The sequence below is a fragment of the Syngnathoides biaculeatus genome, chromosome 13 (genome assembly GCF_019802595.1).
Source record: "Syngnathoides biaculeatus isolate LvHL_M chromosome 13, ASM1980259v1, whole genome shotgun sequence".
NCBI lineage: Eukaryota > Metazoa > Chordata > Actinopteri > Syngnathiformes > Syngnathidae > Syngnathoides > Syngnathoides biaculeatus.
The window spans coordinates 10,489,643-10,504,887 of record NC_084652.1 but is presented as its reverse complement, the minus strand read 5'-3'; the positions used below and the strand labels follow the sequence as shown (position 1 = coordinate 10,504,887).

General features: G+C 41.3%; 1 protein-coding gene across 2 annotated transcripts; it reads right to left on the bottom strand.

Annotated features, from left to right (window-relative positions):
• Positions 1-618: 618 nt before the first annotated feature.
• Positions 619-15,203, bottom strand: pask (PAS domain containing serine/threonine kinase). 2 transcript variants are annotated; one of them, XM_061840207.1, is made up of 21 exons: positions 14,850-15,203; positions 14,510-14,734; positions 13,828-14,027; positions 13,030-13,200; positions 12,768-12,902; positions 12,129-12,263; positions 11,825-12,014; positions 11,045-11,226; positions 10,858-10,954; positions 9,908-10,085; positions 8,424-8,632; positions 8,204-8,324; positions 7,504-8,042; positions 6,711-6,853; positions 6,435-6,602; positions 5,263-5,388; positions 4,780-4,914; positions 4,499-4,698; positions 4,011-4,144; positions 1,248-1,397; positions 619-1,131 (listed from the first exon to the last, which is right to left on the bottom strand). In XM_061840207.1, exons 2-21 carry the CDS (start codon positions 14,712-14,714, stop codon positions 968-970), a joined length of 3,582 nt encoding a protein of 1,193 aa, XP_061696191.1. In that variant the 5' UTR covers positions 14,715-14,734; positions 14,850-15,203; the 3' UTR covers positions 619-967. The 2 variants fall into 2 exon arrangements, with proteins under 2 accessions (XP_061696191.1, XP_061696190.1); XM_061840206.1 differs by having other exon boundaries at positions 621-1,131; positions 10,843-10,954; positions 14,850-15,202.
• Between the last annotated feature and the right edge of the window lie 42 nt (positions 15,204-15,245).

The window sequence follows — 15,245 nt, the reverse complement described above, 5'->3', positions numbered from 1 at the left end:
GTTTGTTATACAGGATTTAGTGTTGCTTACTTTCATTTATAATCGATGGAAACAAAATACACAGCAATATACAAAAGTCTGTGCTTTACGAGTGCTTTTCACAGCTATTTCTTTCATCTTGTTCCATTAGGGCTTACCACAGAAAATCTGGTGTCACATAACGCACCAGACACCTTCCGCCAGGTCTTCCAAGCTGCTTGGAACAGTTTCTTCACTTCCTTACCACCCTCGCCATTCCTCTGCATTTTGGGCCCCAAGTTCAGACAACTTCCGCCAGGTCTTCCAAGCTGCTTGGAACAGTTTCTTCACTTCCTTACCACCCTCGCCATTCCTCTGGATTTTGGACCCCAAGTTTTTGAAGTCGTCCACCCTCGCTACAGTATCTCTTCTCAAAGTAGCCTCACCATTCCTCCTGCGCCTCTCTCATTCATGCACATATACTATCTTACTACTTTTCACAGTAGAAAATACAACTTTATAAAACAAAAAGGAAACTAGTTTTTTTTCTTTTCAAATCAAGGCTTTTAATGTGAATCACATCACACACATCAAAACACCAAATTCGGTAAAATCGTGCCCAACGTTGCTTGCACGATGCCACTTCCGAGTGTAAAATTGTAATACAAGAGTGATTCATTCATGACAGAGGAACATTGGTAAACATTGGTAAAATATGTACTATATTGATGTATACAAATAAATAGATATGATATAAATATACTTTATATTTAGTGTTAAAATCAATTTTGTATTTAAGAAACAGAAAAAGATTCCTTCAATTTGAGGTTCTGTCTTTTTAAGTCAAATCATTCCAGTGAAATGTTATTTTAATGCTCTAAAAAAAGAATTAAAAAGAATAAATAAAAACTGATGAAAGAATAAAATCAAAGGTTAGCACGCAAAATGTACTTTACCTTTGTTCCAGTAACTGCTACAAAACAAAAGCAAATGCGCTTTAATTCAGTCTCTAGTTTTCGTTGAGGTACTTCTGGAGCTCAGATTCCAGGGCCACCATGGACAACCGCTCTTCCTCATCTTCCTCCTCACCCGGAAGAGTGCCATCCCCTTGATCTGGGAACAAGTCTTGTCCTACATATCTTTGAGGAGTGGCATCACGGTGTTGTGGAGAGCCTGTTTTCATAAGAAAATGCAGAAATTACTCACGTGCATTATGATATTTCTAATCAAATTCTAGTGTGTGCGTGTGCTGCTTTTGCAACTGAAGTCATTCGTGTTCGAGTACTCACAAAGGCTCTGAGTAGCGGGGAACACCTCCGTCCAGCTGTACTCAGACAGTGAAATGGGCTGGCTGACCCAGGACTGCAGCAGTAACTGGTCCAGGGTCATCCTCTGGGTGGGCTTAGGGTGCAGAAGCCCACGTAAAACGCCGGTCAGTTCTGAAGCATAACGCAGAAAAAAAAGGTAAAAAGTTCATCTCCTGATCAAGCACACAATGTTTACTGTGAAGTGTCGCATATTGTCAGTTCTGCATTCTTTGTAGTCTATTTTCCTTTTACAATTTGTCTGTATTCCCTAACATTTGTTATGGTGCGTGTTGGGAGATAAAAAAAAAAAAATGTTTTCCCATATGTGATTCATGTCAGAATGTGCTGGTGTGTTACTCAGATTAGTACGCTAACTAAAACGACAGCATTGATGAGCCTCATGTGAAGATGGTTTGTTGAATCATCTAATGAATATAGTTATCACACATGGATTCATGACTGTGTACATGTAGGAAGCATAGCGATGTTTTATACATTTTATTTCACCATGTATTGTGGCATTGATACCCGCTGTGTCCCGCTCTGATTTTCCGCATTTGCAGGGGTTGCTGCAATAAACTAAATAAAGCTATAAACAGTCACTCACATTTGAAAAATGTACGGGTATGGTCAGTCATGCTCGCAGATAAAGTTGCGGGTGTGATTAGGGATGGAATCTCAAGACCTTAAAATAACTTACTAGAACGAATAGTCTATACCCGCAACGTTCTTAAAATGCTGAAAGTTTGTTTCAACATAAATCAGCGTTAGTAGCAACAAGCTCGCGATACATTGGAACAAACATTCCTGTCGCCAATTGTAATTTGTTGTTGTGGGAGGGGGGTGAGGGGAGCACGCATTGCGGGACTGCCGTAAATAGGAGGCCGGCTTGCTAAAACGCGCCTTTATGTGCGTGCGCTCGACGTATTGGTCAAGCGACGAGGTGGAGGATAATCGGTCTTTTTTTTGAGGGGGGCACGCCGTCACAGTGCCTTGTGATTGATGCAATGAGCACCCCTGGTGTAACTGAATTTCCTTTGACATGGCTCATGATGTTGATGACTTTCGACATAAATGCGCTCGCAGTACGTGAAGCAGCTCTGAACATGCGCTTTCGGCCTAACTTCTGTACATGCTCAGTACGGTTAACTTGCATTTCCTGTTTCCAGGTGAATATCGGTTGTTTTGGAGGCTTGTTTAGTTAACATTGATGAAATGAACACGTTAATTAATGTCACGACGTCTTTCAATATCTATTTTTGTTATACTCGTAATAAATTTTACGCACGTGATTTTTCATGCTCGACTGTGGAGATTTGCGAGCACGGAGGTGCGTGAGCGCAGTCGTGCTCTTCAAATGTGAGTGACTGCTATACAGGTAACAGGAAGTGAAGTGGGATGTTTCCTCTCTGTGTGCATGAACTTGTGCGTTTCCCTGTGATATGCAATTGTTCGGTCGGTTTTATTTTTGGGGTGAAAATTCCTGAAAATACAAATGCGAGCACGAGGGGGTCCGGGGGCATGCCCCCACCCCCTGAAATTTTTGAAAAAAATGGATGGATTTGGTGCACTCTGGCGATATCTGAACAAAATTCAGACAAAAATTGAAATTTCTAAGTCCTGACCGAAAAAAAAAATTGGGCAGAAGTTCCTCAAGGGCCAAGCCCAGAATTTTTTTGCCCCCCATGGCCATATCACTGGATAGCACAAAATCACATTTGTCACTAAAATATGCCATCTTATCTCAAGACAAATGAATTAAGTGAACTATTCAGTAAAAAGACATCTAAAATTGTCCTTTTCCCAATATTATAGTATAGATATAGGATTTACACGAAAATATATCCTAGAATTTCTACACCGTACAGCAAAACATGTTAAAGAAGTTGATCTGTAGTAAATACTATTAACGTTTAAGTCTCAAACTTGTTACATCGCGTTGTACTGATACACTCGATCACATTGCTCACTTGGGACTGCTGTAAATAGAAGGCCGTCTTCCTAGAACATGCTTTTATGTGGACGCGCTCAACCTATTGACCACACCTGAATCAAGCGACGTGTTGGATGATAGTCTGTTTTTTTTTTTTTTTTTGTACGCCGTCACACTGCCTCGTGATAGACGCAATGACCATAACTGAATTTCCTTTGACATGCCCCATGATGTTAATTGACTTTCGCCGTAAATGCGCTCGCATTACGTGAAGCAGTTCTGAACATGCGCTTTCTTACATGCTCAGTACAGTTAACTTGCATTTCCTGTTTCTGGGTGAATAACGGATGTTTTGGAGCATGCTCGTTTAGTTAACGTTTATGAAATAAACACGTAAATTAATGTCAAGATCACACAAAATCAGCGACGTCTTCAGAGAATGCGAGGCGAGGGGCGATATTGTTACTAGTGATACTGCCTCATCATGGCTCCGCTCGTGAAAGCAAAACAACGAACTCAAACGCATGTTCGTTCAATGTTGCCAACTAATATCCGGATTAATTTTAGGCAATTTTTCCCTCAATTTTCCAGAGCAATTTTCATGAAAATTTAAAAACCCGGAATTCCATGAAAATCCGGAGGACTTTCATCACTGGATTCACAAGTGAGCTTCAGAAAGGCTGCTGATTCGATGTCGGCAGCAAACTTTAAAATATGCGGCCACGATGAGTTTAGATGGTTACCAAATTATGAAGCTGTTGTTTTATTTTCCATTTTTTGTGCAAGAATTTTCAATTTTCACTTGTACCTACCTGAGGAGAGGGGAAAAGGGGGCTTGAGTTTGGCATCTAGGATCTCGGCCACCCCGCTGAAGGGGTTCTCGCTGAACAGCAGCGTGTAGAGCAAAACCCCAAGAGACCACATCTCCAACTCCGGACCCTCGTAGCTACAAAGGAGGAAATCAGCACACGTTAGCCACACCATTTATTAGTTGAACCCAGCTGTGTCAATATGAGGACCCAGCAAACACGTATTCAGTACTTCATTCATGCCTCGTGAGCGTTTTATAAACAATGTTATGATTGTGGCATGTGTGCAATTTAAAAGGGTCATTGTCAAACTTTATGGCCCATAAAAGTCATAAAGGCGTGGAAACAAGGCCCTCGCACCTCAGCTGTAATATTTTAAGTGCGCTAGGACAAACATAATCCTCATCATAAATGCCCACTATGGCCAACAAAATGGTTACAAAAACAATTTTAGAAAAAGCGTGCATTTTGTAAAGAATATAAACTCATACGGATTTCCCTGAAGCACTTCTGGGGAGCAGTACTCCAATGTGCCGCAGAAATTGTAAAAGAGCTTTCCTGGAACCATCATGGCTGCAGAGCCAAAGTCGATGAGGCGGATGTGGAAGCACTTGTCAATGACAATGTTCTCATCTTTAATGTCTCTGTGCAGAATGTTCTTCGTCCTTAAATAGAAGACGGCTGCTACCAGCTGAGGGGAAAAAGACGCAACGTGCAGTCCAATGGGGTCATTTAGAACCTCCCTCAAATCAACTTACTGCCGTGCACGAACCTGTCGAAAAATGTAGCTGGCCAGGGGCTCGTCCAGCCGCGGCTGCATGTCGATGAAATCAAAGAGGTCCAAACCGTCTCCGTGTTTCTCCATAACCATCTGGAAATAGCTGCCGTTCTCGAAGACCTCCAGCACCTGACGCAAGCACAAAAGATGCCCAGCAAAAGAAATCCAGAAGTACAAAATTGGATTACTTTTCACAGCAAGGACTCACACACTGTGTTTTAATAAATAACAGTGTTAAAATAAACGAGAAAACTTGCACTGTCGGGTATTGTACAAAGACTTCCATGATCAACTGAAAAAAAACTAAAATGGTTTACAAAACAAAAATTCTATAATTCCTTTGCCACAAATCTTCACATCATGTTCCCCACACCAATGAATGTTACTGTGAACATATGCAACAGTGAGTAGAAAGAAATTTCTTTGATGGTGGCGAGTCAAGCGATGGATCCCAACTCGAAACCCAGAAACGGTTACCTTGATGATGTTGTGGTGCTGCACACGAGTCAGGATGGCGATCTCCTGACTGACTCGCCCCAACATGGGGTCATCTACCCAGCAGTCGCTCATGATCCTCGCCTTGCTGATGAACTTCACTATAGTCTGCAAACGTCAATGATCCATTCAGGCAAATGTTAAGTTGATTTTTCATGCATCTGTATTTAACAGTAAAACATGACTTTTTGCTTAAGGAAAAGACTTGCAGTACTTCTAATTTTAGCATCTTAAAAAACACATTTTAAACAAAGTACAGTGATGCCTCAGTTCTCAACCACAATTCGTTCCAGAAAACGGTTCGAGAAGTGATTTGTTCGAAAACCGAATCGATGGTTCCCATTACAATGAATGGAAAAAAAAAATGCGTTCCAAGCATAAAAACAATTTGGCTTTTTAAAGGACTTTTTAAGCTTTTCCTGAGAATAAACTGCATAGTAGAAATGCATGTATAGTTAAAATTCTTTATATAATAAAATAACTTGAGAAATATATAAATTTTTTTCTTAAAATGTATGCTTTGTATGCTAGGCTGAGAGTGCATTGCCGTATCTGTAACAACTCGGCCCCCAGCCTTGTAAACTTTTTTTATGAACAAAAGTGCTGATTAACTTTACACAAGCAACTTGCCTTCTTTGGAGCCATGATTGGGGGTTAATACGGTCGTCCCCGATAAGAAGAAAAACAACAGTCACTACCGGGACACGTCCGTGCACAGAGACTGCGTAATACAGAATAACAAAAGTGTGTTGGCTGCGCTGCGCGCGTCATGTCATTTCCAGCTTTCTTTTCGGGGGTCGTTCGAATTGGCAATAACAAAACGCGTCTTGGCAGGGTAAACTGCTTGCGGCGCACACATTATGTTATTTCCGGATTTTGTTCGGCGGCGTGGGAATTCACAACAAAGCGCGTCGTGGGTCAGCTGGTCTCGCCGCACGCATATATGTTATTTTCGGGTTTCGTTGGGGGTGCTCGAGTACCGATTTTCATTCGATACCAGAAGCAAAAAAAAAAAATCTAAAAATGTTCGTTTGAAACCCGATTTGTTCGAAAACGGGGACGTTCGAGAACCGAGCCTTTACTGTACGTGTATTTCTCCTTGAGTGGAGTACTTTTGTCTCGTGTGTGTGTGTACAGTATGTGAAGGTTCTTACTTCTTGTCCATCACAGCGTCTGATTGCTTCCCAGACAAACCCGAAGGCTCCTTTCCCAACGGCTTTAATGGGCTTGTAGTCTTCTTCAAACTGCCCATCACATGCCCGAGAGTGTTCAAAGTCCAACGTGGAGCGCAGCGCTTCGTCACGACACACCTCTCCATTCCTCTGAGGGGGGGGGGATGTATAAGCATAACAACATATATAAAGTGGTCTATAACTGTGTCACTTGAATTCTCTCTCTGTCTCTCTATTTTTGGGGGGGTTAAAATTTACCTCCCCAAGACTCGCTGCTGATTTGTCGAGCAGCCAGCGTTCGGTTTGCAACATTGACCCCTGCGGCCCGGGTCTGCTCATCCAGACGCAGAACATTAGGCTGCCACCGGGAAGCTCGGCTCTGACCACGTCACATTGCACCTCTGGTGACCCAATGACAGGCATTTGAGTCGCAAAACTAAAAAACTTAAAAATCAGATATTGGAGTGCCAGCAAGATGTTTGTCAGTTATGACACTGGTGAAATATGATGGAAAAGTATTTACGCTTTTCTGGGGTAAGAATTGTCTGGTGCAGAAATTGTCAAGCAGAAAAAATATCCAATTTCACTTAATTGCTCTGAAAATGATGATGTATTAATTACAAACAAATGTACTATTATTCATCCATCGATGGTAGTAGTAATTTTCAGCCAGGCAAAACAATTACATGTACTTCCACTCAACGCCCTGCGATTGGCTGGCAACCAGTTCATGGTGTACCCTGCCTCCTGCCCGTTGACAGCTGGGATAGGCTCCAGCACTCCCCACGACCCTCGTGAGGATAAGCGGCTTACAAAATGAATGGGTTTTGAAAAATTTTGTTTGAAGTGGTCTGCGGTCAGATTTTTCCAAATGTAAAACATGCGCCTAGGCTAGTAAACATTGGAAATCGTAAATCTCTCAAATTATGCAGCTCTGAGGCAGTATTTGATACTGTAAACCTCATAAATGTTCTTTACATTCTTAACCTTGATTGTCCATCGTCTATGAACCATAAGTTAGAAAATAAAACTACATTGATCGCAGACATACCAACTCTTGTGCCATCTCTGTGGTATGCAATTCCTTCAAATTGACCCTCCACTAAATCCGGTGCGTCTAACTTGAGTGCTTCCTCTTTGAGCTTCAGTTTCTTTGGTGTGGACGTAGCAGGAAGGTCCATTGCTGACTGAACCGGACCATTATGTCCATTTAAGCAGCATTGCTGGCCATTTTCTTTGTAAATGGAAGAGAGAGCCGGCCACTGAGCCATTCTGGCTTGGTTCTCCAACTGCTCTTTAGCGCAGCATTTTTTGGTCTCATCAGGGTTGATGGGCCGGTCTTCTGGGTCGAGGTCGCACGGGGACGGTGTGCGTAGGAGCTCAGCCGTGTCGCAGGATGTCATGGAGTGCTGATTTTCATCACCGCCCCCTTGGACGCCGACAAGGACCGCACTGCTGAGATCCAGTTCTGCTAGGGCGCGGGTCACCAGATCGCCGTTGCTGTTGATGTCCAGGAAATAGCTGCCCTCTGCCTGGCGTGGATCGGAACCGCCAAGGCCGGCAAACTTTTCACAAAAGCCAGAGGAAGACCTGGAAAATAGGAGTAGTGAATGTTTTCCGAAACACATTTTTGGCTTGATACAGTCAACAATAAAGACATCATTTATTGATTTGTCCAAGAGGGAATACATTGACATATCATTAACTGTACAGACATACTGAACTAACACTGTTGAATGTGAGATTCACACCTGCTCTCCATTGAAATGATTTCAAAGCTAGAATCTTGCAGGACAGATCTGCATGAACGTTTGTCTTTGGCCACACCAGAAGCCTCGACAACCCCACTTCCTAAATTCTGAGTAGGAATATCTGAAGATGAGGATAATGTACATTAGAAAAAGAACATTTTTATCACGTAACCTCAGTGCGTGGTGTTTATGAGGAGGAAACCAGGATGTTAGTGCATACTTGGAACGTCGTCATTGTCCAGAAGCACTTGTTCGTGTGCAGCTGCCAGTTCCTCAGTGGGACGCATGCAGGTAGCGTCTCCCTCTGGGCAATCCACCCACGCAAAAGTCTTCAGGAGAGCCTCAGTGGTATCACCCGTGTCTGAGGAGTGGATGCTGGCTGCGACCACCTGGGCCGCCTGCTCCAACAGCTCCTCCGTGTTATTGCCACTATGGAAACAATGGCTGGCAATAAATCTTTTCAGTTACTGGGGTAAAACAAATGGAGATGAGTATCAATTTAAAAGCTATGCAAGGAAGAGTTATCATCATCAGTATCAATCGTGATGTTGACTCAAAACCCCGTTTATGTGCTTCTATTAAATACAGCCACAGGGAGAACATGCAAACTCCACACAGGCAAAATCAGATTTGAACCCGGGTCCTCAGAACTGTCAGGAAAATGTGCTAACCACTTTTGCACTGTTACAGTCTGTTATTGCTTATACAGTTTTAGTTCGATGAACTGCATTTTTGTTGGAATATTGTATCAAATCATTTTTTTTCTAGTATTTTAGATGTAATTGTGGCTATGGTGCCTTAGTAAACGTAAATAAGAATTAAAAAAAAAAATAAAAATAAAATCAATGCATTCCTAAGTGCCTGACTTTTTTTTTTTTTTAGATAAATCAGGTCATTCAAATTTCTCAAGATTATCGACACTACCTTAGCATAATGCTTTCCTATTGGCCCCAGAGTCAGCACTGTCAATATAACAACCACAAGTTGGTCTTCTACACAGAGACAACTAATCAGGAAAGGCATTTTTTTTATATTGTCTTAGCCAAATATGGACAAAGCAGATACAAAACTAGGTTAAACAGATGTACAGTAATTGACAGAGTGGCCATCACAGGACACTTTTATGACAAAACCAAGGTTTTCCCCCCAAATAAAATTGACCCTTTGACACCGAGTCCACGTGAGAAAGTCAGTCTATTGAGGTTAAAATAGCCAATAAATGGAACCTTAATTATTATATTTAATATTTTGTATCATTTAAAATACAACAATCACATTTCGATTTCTTTAACACCTTTAGGCAAGTGCGTGTGCTATATTTACTGACTAGACATGTTACAGTATATGTCCACCAGATGGCATAAAATACAACAAATTTAAATCTGATGCTTCAGCTCCTCTGGCATATACTTTGCAGATGGGGGGGGGGGTCCCTCAGTTTACAAAGGATTTACATTCCTACAGCGGTGACGTGACCAAAATTTGTAAAGTCATGAATAACTGTAATTTGATGTTGCTGATGTTGATACATGCAGAATTAGAGTAAATCTGTTTGGGATATAGTTCCACACTCGCTAGGATTTTATCTTGTCGGCATGTTTCAAAATTCACCTTGAGGAAGTATAATGAGTAGGATAAATTACAATACCACAAATATTAAAACACGGACCATTTTCTGACATGATTCATGTCCAAATGACTCACTTAAAGACACGTGTCGAGGAGACAGCAGGATGTGACAGCGTGGACAGAGCACTTCCTTGTTTTTCCAGCCTAGTGCAGTCCCCCGTGAAGATTCTGCCTTTTCCCGTGGAGGATCTCTGCCGGCAGGCCTCCTGCACCATGGCCATGTCTCCGGCCACAAGTGAGGATGGGTCGATGACTGAGGCCAAGTACAAACGGTCAGTTAGACACATTTTGAACATGCAACATCACTGACATTACATGTTTGGTGGGGGGAAGCTGTCTTCAAGGGCTGTATTAGATTTTTTTTTTTTTTTAAGACAGATGAGCCACATCATGAGTAAAAAAAGATAAATACAATATTCATTGTCATTTTAAAATTGTATTTATAATGGCAATAAACCAATTATTTAACAAGGTAAAGGTAAACTAATGTACATGTAAAGTTTTCATCATAGTATCTTATTTACAGTATAAATTATAAATGTAAATTTTATTTTCATATTTAACCAAATGATAATTACATGAAAAATCTATACTTTACGTTTTCATTATTTTATGACTTAAAGTATAATTAACCTAAATATAAAATATAACATAAATTTTTTAAATGTATAATGTTAACAAAATCAAACAAAATTTTGTTACAGTATCTAAAATGGTATTATTTTCCAATACATTTTTATTTACAAAAAAAAACATTATTTAATACAAAATGAACAATGAATGGATTTTTAGAAAAAGTGGCTACGGTTTATAATTGCAACAAAGGAATCCTGACATAGATATTGAGCGAGAGCTCTTGATAATGTACTCTAAGTACTTGGTGGGGTGGATTAAAGATTAAAGAGCGAGGGCGATACACGGACCACTTGACTTTATTATTATTATTATTCCCCCATTCATTCATTCTTGAACTTCAGCTATAGTAAAACATGTTTACTTTTACAGCTCACCAGATTTCGCCGTACTTTTGCCAGCCTCCGCTTGAGACTCTGGGAAGGGACCGATTTTCCTGACCGAATCGGACATCCATCCATAGAAGCCGGGCATGAGGAAAGTGACGCACTGTTGACGACAGAGAACAGCGGTGACAAATGAGGTTTGGCAAAAGACGCGACACCCTTCGCCTTTTCGCAGCAGATCCCGTTGGCTAACCTTTCCTAGCAGCTCGCTCCTGCTGTAGCCAAACAGACTGAGCGCTTGTTGATTGCAGACGCTGCAGATTGAGCCGTCAGCTTGCAGGAGGAGGAGGCCGTTGACTGGGGCAAATGCTAAGACTCTTCCATTGTATTCCAGCGGGGGCCTGGGGGAGAGGACCCTGCTCACTCCTTTGAGACCTGTGTAAACACGCAACCATTAAATCTTGGCCACGACGAGGCAAACCGTTCAAGGCATAGATCAAAAGAGCACTCATTTCAATTACCATATTTTCAGCACTATAAGGCGCACGTCCAATGAATGGCCTATTTTAAAACTTTTCCCATGTATATGGCGCACCGGATTATAAGGCGCATAGAATAGATACTACAGAAGAGGCTGGGGTTATGTTATCCATCCATTACATGGAGCTGCACTAAAGGCTCAATACTGATCCATATAAAAGGCACACCGGATCATAAGGCGCACTCTCGGCTTTTGAGAAAATTAAAAGGCTTTTAGGTGTGCCTTACAGTGCAGAAAATACGGTACTTTGTCTTTAACACCAATTCAAATTTTGAATTCATTCACATTGAAACTTGACCAGTATCTGAAACTAAAGAGCTCAATAAGTTACTGTTAAATCTTTAAGACTAACTCGTAAGAATCTTTATGTGATGATAGATCAAATGCTTATTTGGAAACCTCAAGCAAACAATCAGTTTATTATGTTTTCTTAAACGATTGTGTTTTTATGTCTCAGTGTCAATTGTAAAAGATAATTAGTTAAGCGCTGACATTGTTCGGGGTGCGAGGTTTCCATCTTGCGTGCATCTTCTCTGTCAAGACTTTCTGTAGCGCACGCCGTGCTCGGGCCAAAGTGTTGTTGCGGAGGTCTTGCGCATTGGACAGCCCCCTGAAGCTTAACACACAGCGGTACGGAAGCACCTTCTCTACTTTTACCGCACACTCTCTGAACCCTCAGCATCTATAGAGGGTGGGGAGAGGAAGCAAAAGTCTGATATAACATCAAAAACAGGAGCATGAGGAGATATTGAGCGGGAGCGTTCCTTCCCCCAGTGTTAAAGTAAAGTGTGCTTACTTTGGGCAATGCCTGACAGTGCGAGGGGATTTGTAAGGAGGGGATTAGCTCCATAACAGAAAGTCCTTTTAAATCCTCGGGCTGGTGGTATCCGTGAAGATGAGCAAATGCTGAGTCACAGGTAAGAATATTCCCCTAAAGGACGATGAAATCAGAAGCATTTAATTGGAAATGCAATTCTTTTTCTTCCGTTCTGAAATTAAGTTAAATCCACAGGACGCTTATCAGGTACACTTGGGATGGAAAAATTAAAGAGATCCAATACAATACAATCCAATGTATCAACAATTCTTCCTTTACGCAACTAATAGTCTATATGGGATTTACACTGATAAAAATGCATACGTTTATCAACACATACTCTCATTATTTTGTACACTAGTATGCTACATTTATTTTTGTGTTCACTTTGATGCGTAAAATGCAGGGAACAAATTTTGTGTCCAGGCGTGCAGGTTCGTGACAAAGATAATTTTTCTTCTTTAAAGGGTTTTTTTCTATTAAATTATTGTATCAAACTATGTAGGTGAACGTGATGTGATTGTTGGGGAGTCCATCAATTATCCACAGGAAGGTAAAAAGTCATACAGATATTCCATGTTTGAAAAGGTTACGATAGATAAAATAAAATGTCCTCACGTCTTGAGTAAATGTCAGAGAAGCGGAAATCCGTTCCACGTGCTCCATCTTGACAAGCACCTGTTCCCCATTTTGTGACACTCTGTGGGTGTGCACCAACATTGGCATCTCACCAGACACAGTCACAACATCAACCTACAAGAATGATGAGACAATGTAAAAATAAAAAATAAAAATATCACAAAAAGACATTTTCCGTATGTGCGCACATGGATGAAGAGTAATTCCTCGTGCTTAAATGTGCGCGCAGTCCACGACATACCAGTTTTCCAGATACAGATGCAACGCTACCATCCGTCAGCAGAAAGTCCTCAGGCAACGCTTCCTCCAAGACCTGAGTTGTTTTCTTTAAAACGCACATCAGCTTTTTTCCGTTCAACTCTTCAGGGGCGCACGCAAACAGTTTGCAGGCCTCATCGTTTGCAGATAAAATCTTCGGGGGAGAGAACAAAATGACTGTTGTACAAATGTTCATTAATTAAGGACGTGTTCCATAACAGTGTTTCCCAACCTTTACTGAGCCAAGGCACAACTTTACATAAGGAAAATGTTATGGCTCACCACAAATGGTTTGTAGAATGAAGTTAAGATGATCTTGACTCAATTTACTCACTAGTAGAGTTACTAAGTGTGAAACTTGGGCTTGTTTAGTTACACACAAAGCTGATGATATGCTAGCAGGAATACATCATAACCTATCCTACTGGATGAATAGAAACGGGTCCGGAAGGGCATCTAACTGCCCTAGCTGTCACTACATAGATGAAAAAAAGATGCATTATTTATAGCACGTAAAAACATTCCAGACCGATTGAGTGAGGATAGAAAATTCCCTGCAACACATTAGATGATCACAGCACTTTTTTTGAATAGATTTTTGTATTTACCATTTCCCCCCTCATCTTATTTGATAATGCTTGTTCATCTTATTTGTTCCCATATAGATTTATCATTGGTAATGTAACCACTGAATTTTCCCAAGGTAGGATCATCAATAAAGTCATCTGGTCACTTGCGCTACTGCAGAGGTTGAGAATTATTGTTCCATAAAGTAATGTACCTCTCGGCTTTTGTGATCCACAGTCAGAATCACTTTGTTTGAGTTGAGGGCCAACGGAGAGACACAGAGCCCAAAATCTGTCGATATAAGTTGTCCATAAAGCTTGTTTTCAGTCTCTGACATTGTGGGCGAGCGTGGTAAGGAGTCAATAGAAACTTCGGACTCTGGATGAATGCAAGCCTTACGGTTCTTTCTCACTCCTATTGAAGCATAGACAACTGTAAGTACAGCAGTTCATCTCTTACATTGACCGAGACGAACACAGTTTAAAAAAACAAAACAGTTGTAAATTGTGTGTCGTGCATCATCTGGAGCACTTCCGAATCAATATTTACGATAATATGACAAAAGAAATAGATTACAAACATCCTACTCACCAGCAAAGATGGTGATTAATAAATATATTAGTGTGCAGGTGGCTCGAAATATGTTTTGCCAATCGAAGTAGTCTCTAACAAGTTTAAGGCTCTGTGAGAACGAATTTTAAAATCGACTGGACTTAAAAAAAAAAAAAATCTAAAGTATTAGGGGTATCAATTACAAAAACTACAAAATGAAGTAGCGAGACTAAAAATAAGATTAAAATCTAGGTTAGAAATGTGGGTCAGTGGTTCTGATGGTGTTTAGGCCAGAAGGAGAAGAAAAAGGGTTTTTTATACGCCACTTTAGAGCTATCTCTTACCTGCGGATAATCCACAGTAATAACGTCGCTGCAATTCCAACGCGTTTCTCTTCTGTAGGGTTCTGTGGACACTGGGGTAGGACCTGTTCAAGTCAAACTCGCCCTCCAGCAGGTCTGAGGTGAGATCGGGTACCACACAAATAGTGGCTCTTTTCTCCACAGAGGGCCGTGTGGCGTCAAAACGAGCCTGTTTGGCGAGCGACATTGCTGTTGTGGGGTCCCCGGCTGAAATTAGTGACCCACAAAGACGGAATTACTGCCTTGTAAAGGCGATATAAGAAGACAAACAAAATATCGGAAATAGGTTGAATGAAACGTTTATCCGGGACGTAGGACTCACCTCAAATCACGGGGGAAACTCGTTGAAAGGCCGCTGCGGCTCGTTGACGACAGTCGACAAGGTAACAACTCCGCTGTGTTTTTAGCTCAGACAAGTTAGCATGCTAGCTGCTAATAATGCCACAAACCAACAGTTGCATTTCAACGACCTTAATGCGGAATAGGGCCAGGCACGGCTATTTCTAAGACGTCGAAGACATGAGCAGGGGAAAGTTTGGAACCAAATTTTCGTTTAGCTCGCTAAGCTTTATCACAACTTTTGTAAATCGCGGGCTTCTAGCGCCAGCTGAACAGACGCTCTACGGAAGTGCTTTTCAGCCAATCGAATGTCTCTGTTCGAATTAGGAAGCGCTTATTGGATAAGCGACGGAAAGACCCGCTTTTGTTCCTATGGCGA

What these genes read in the sequence shown, in the direction of transcription:
- pask (XM_061840206.1), bottom strand. Translation starts at nt 14,714, where the DNA reads ATGTCGCTCGCCAAACAGGCTCGTTTTGACGCCACACGGCCCTCTGTG. An exon ending in TTACTGTGGATTATCCGCAG is followed by an intron (nt 14,028 to 14,509) that starts GTAAGAGATAGC and finishes ATGCTTCAATAG; the next exon opens with GAGTGAGAAAGAACCGTAAG. An exon ending in CCCCGCTACTCAGAGCCTTT is followed by an intron (nt 1,132 to 1,247) that starts GTGAGTACTCGA and finishes TTATGAAAACAG; the next exon opens with GCTCTCCACAACACCGTGAT.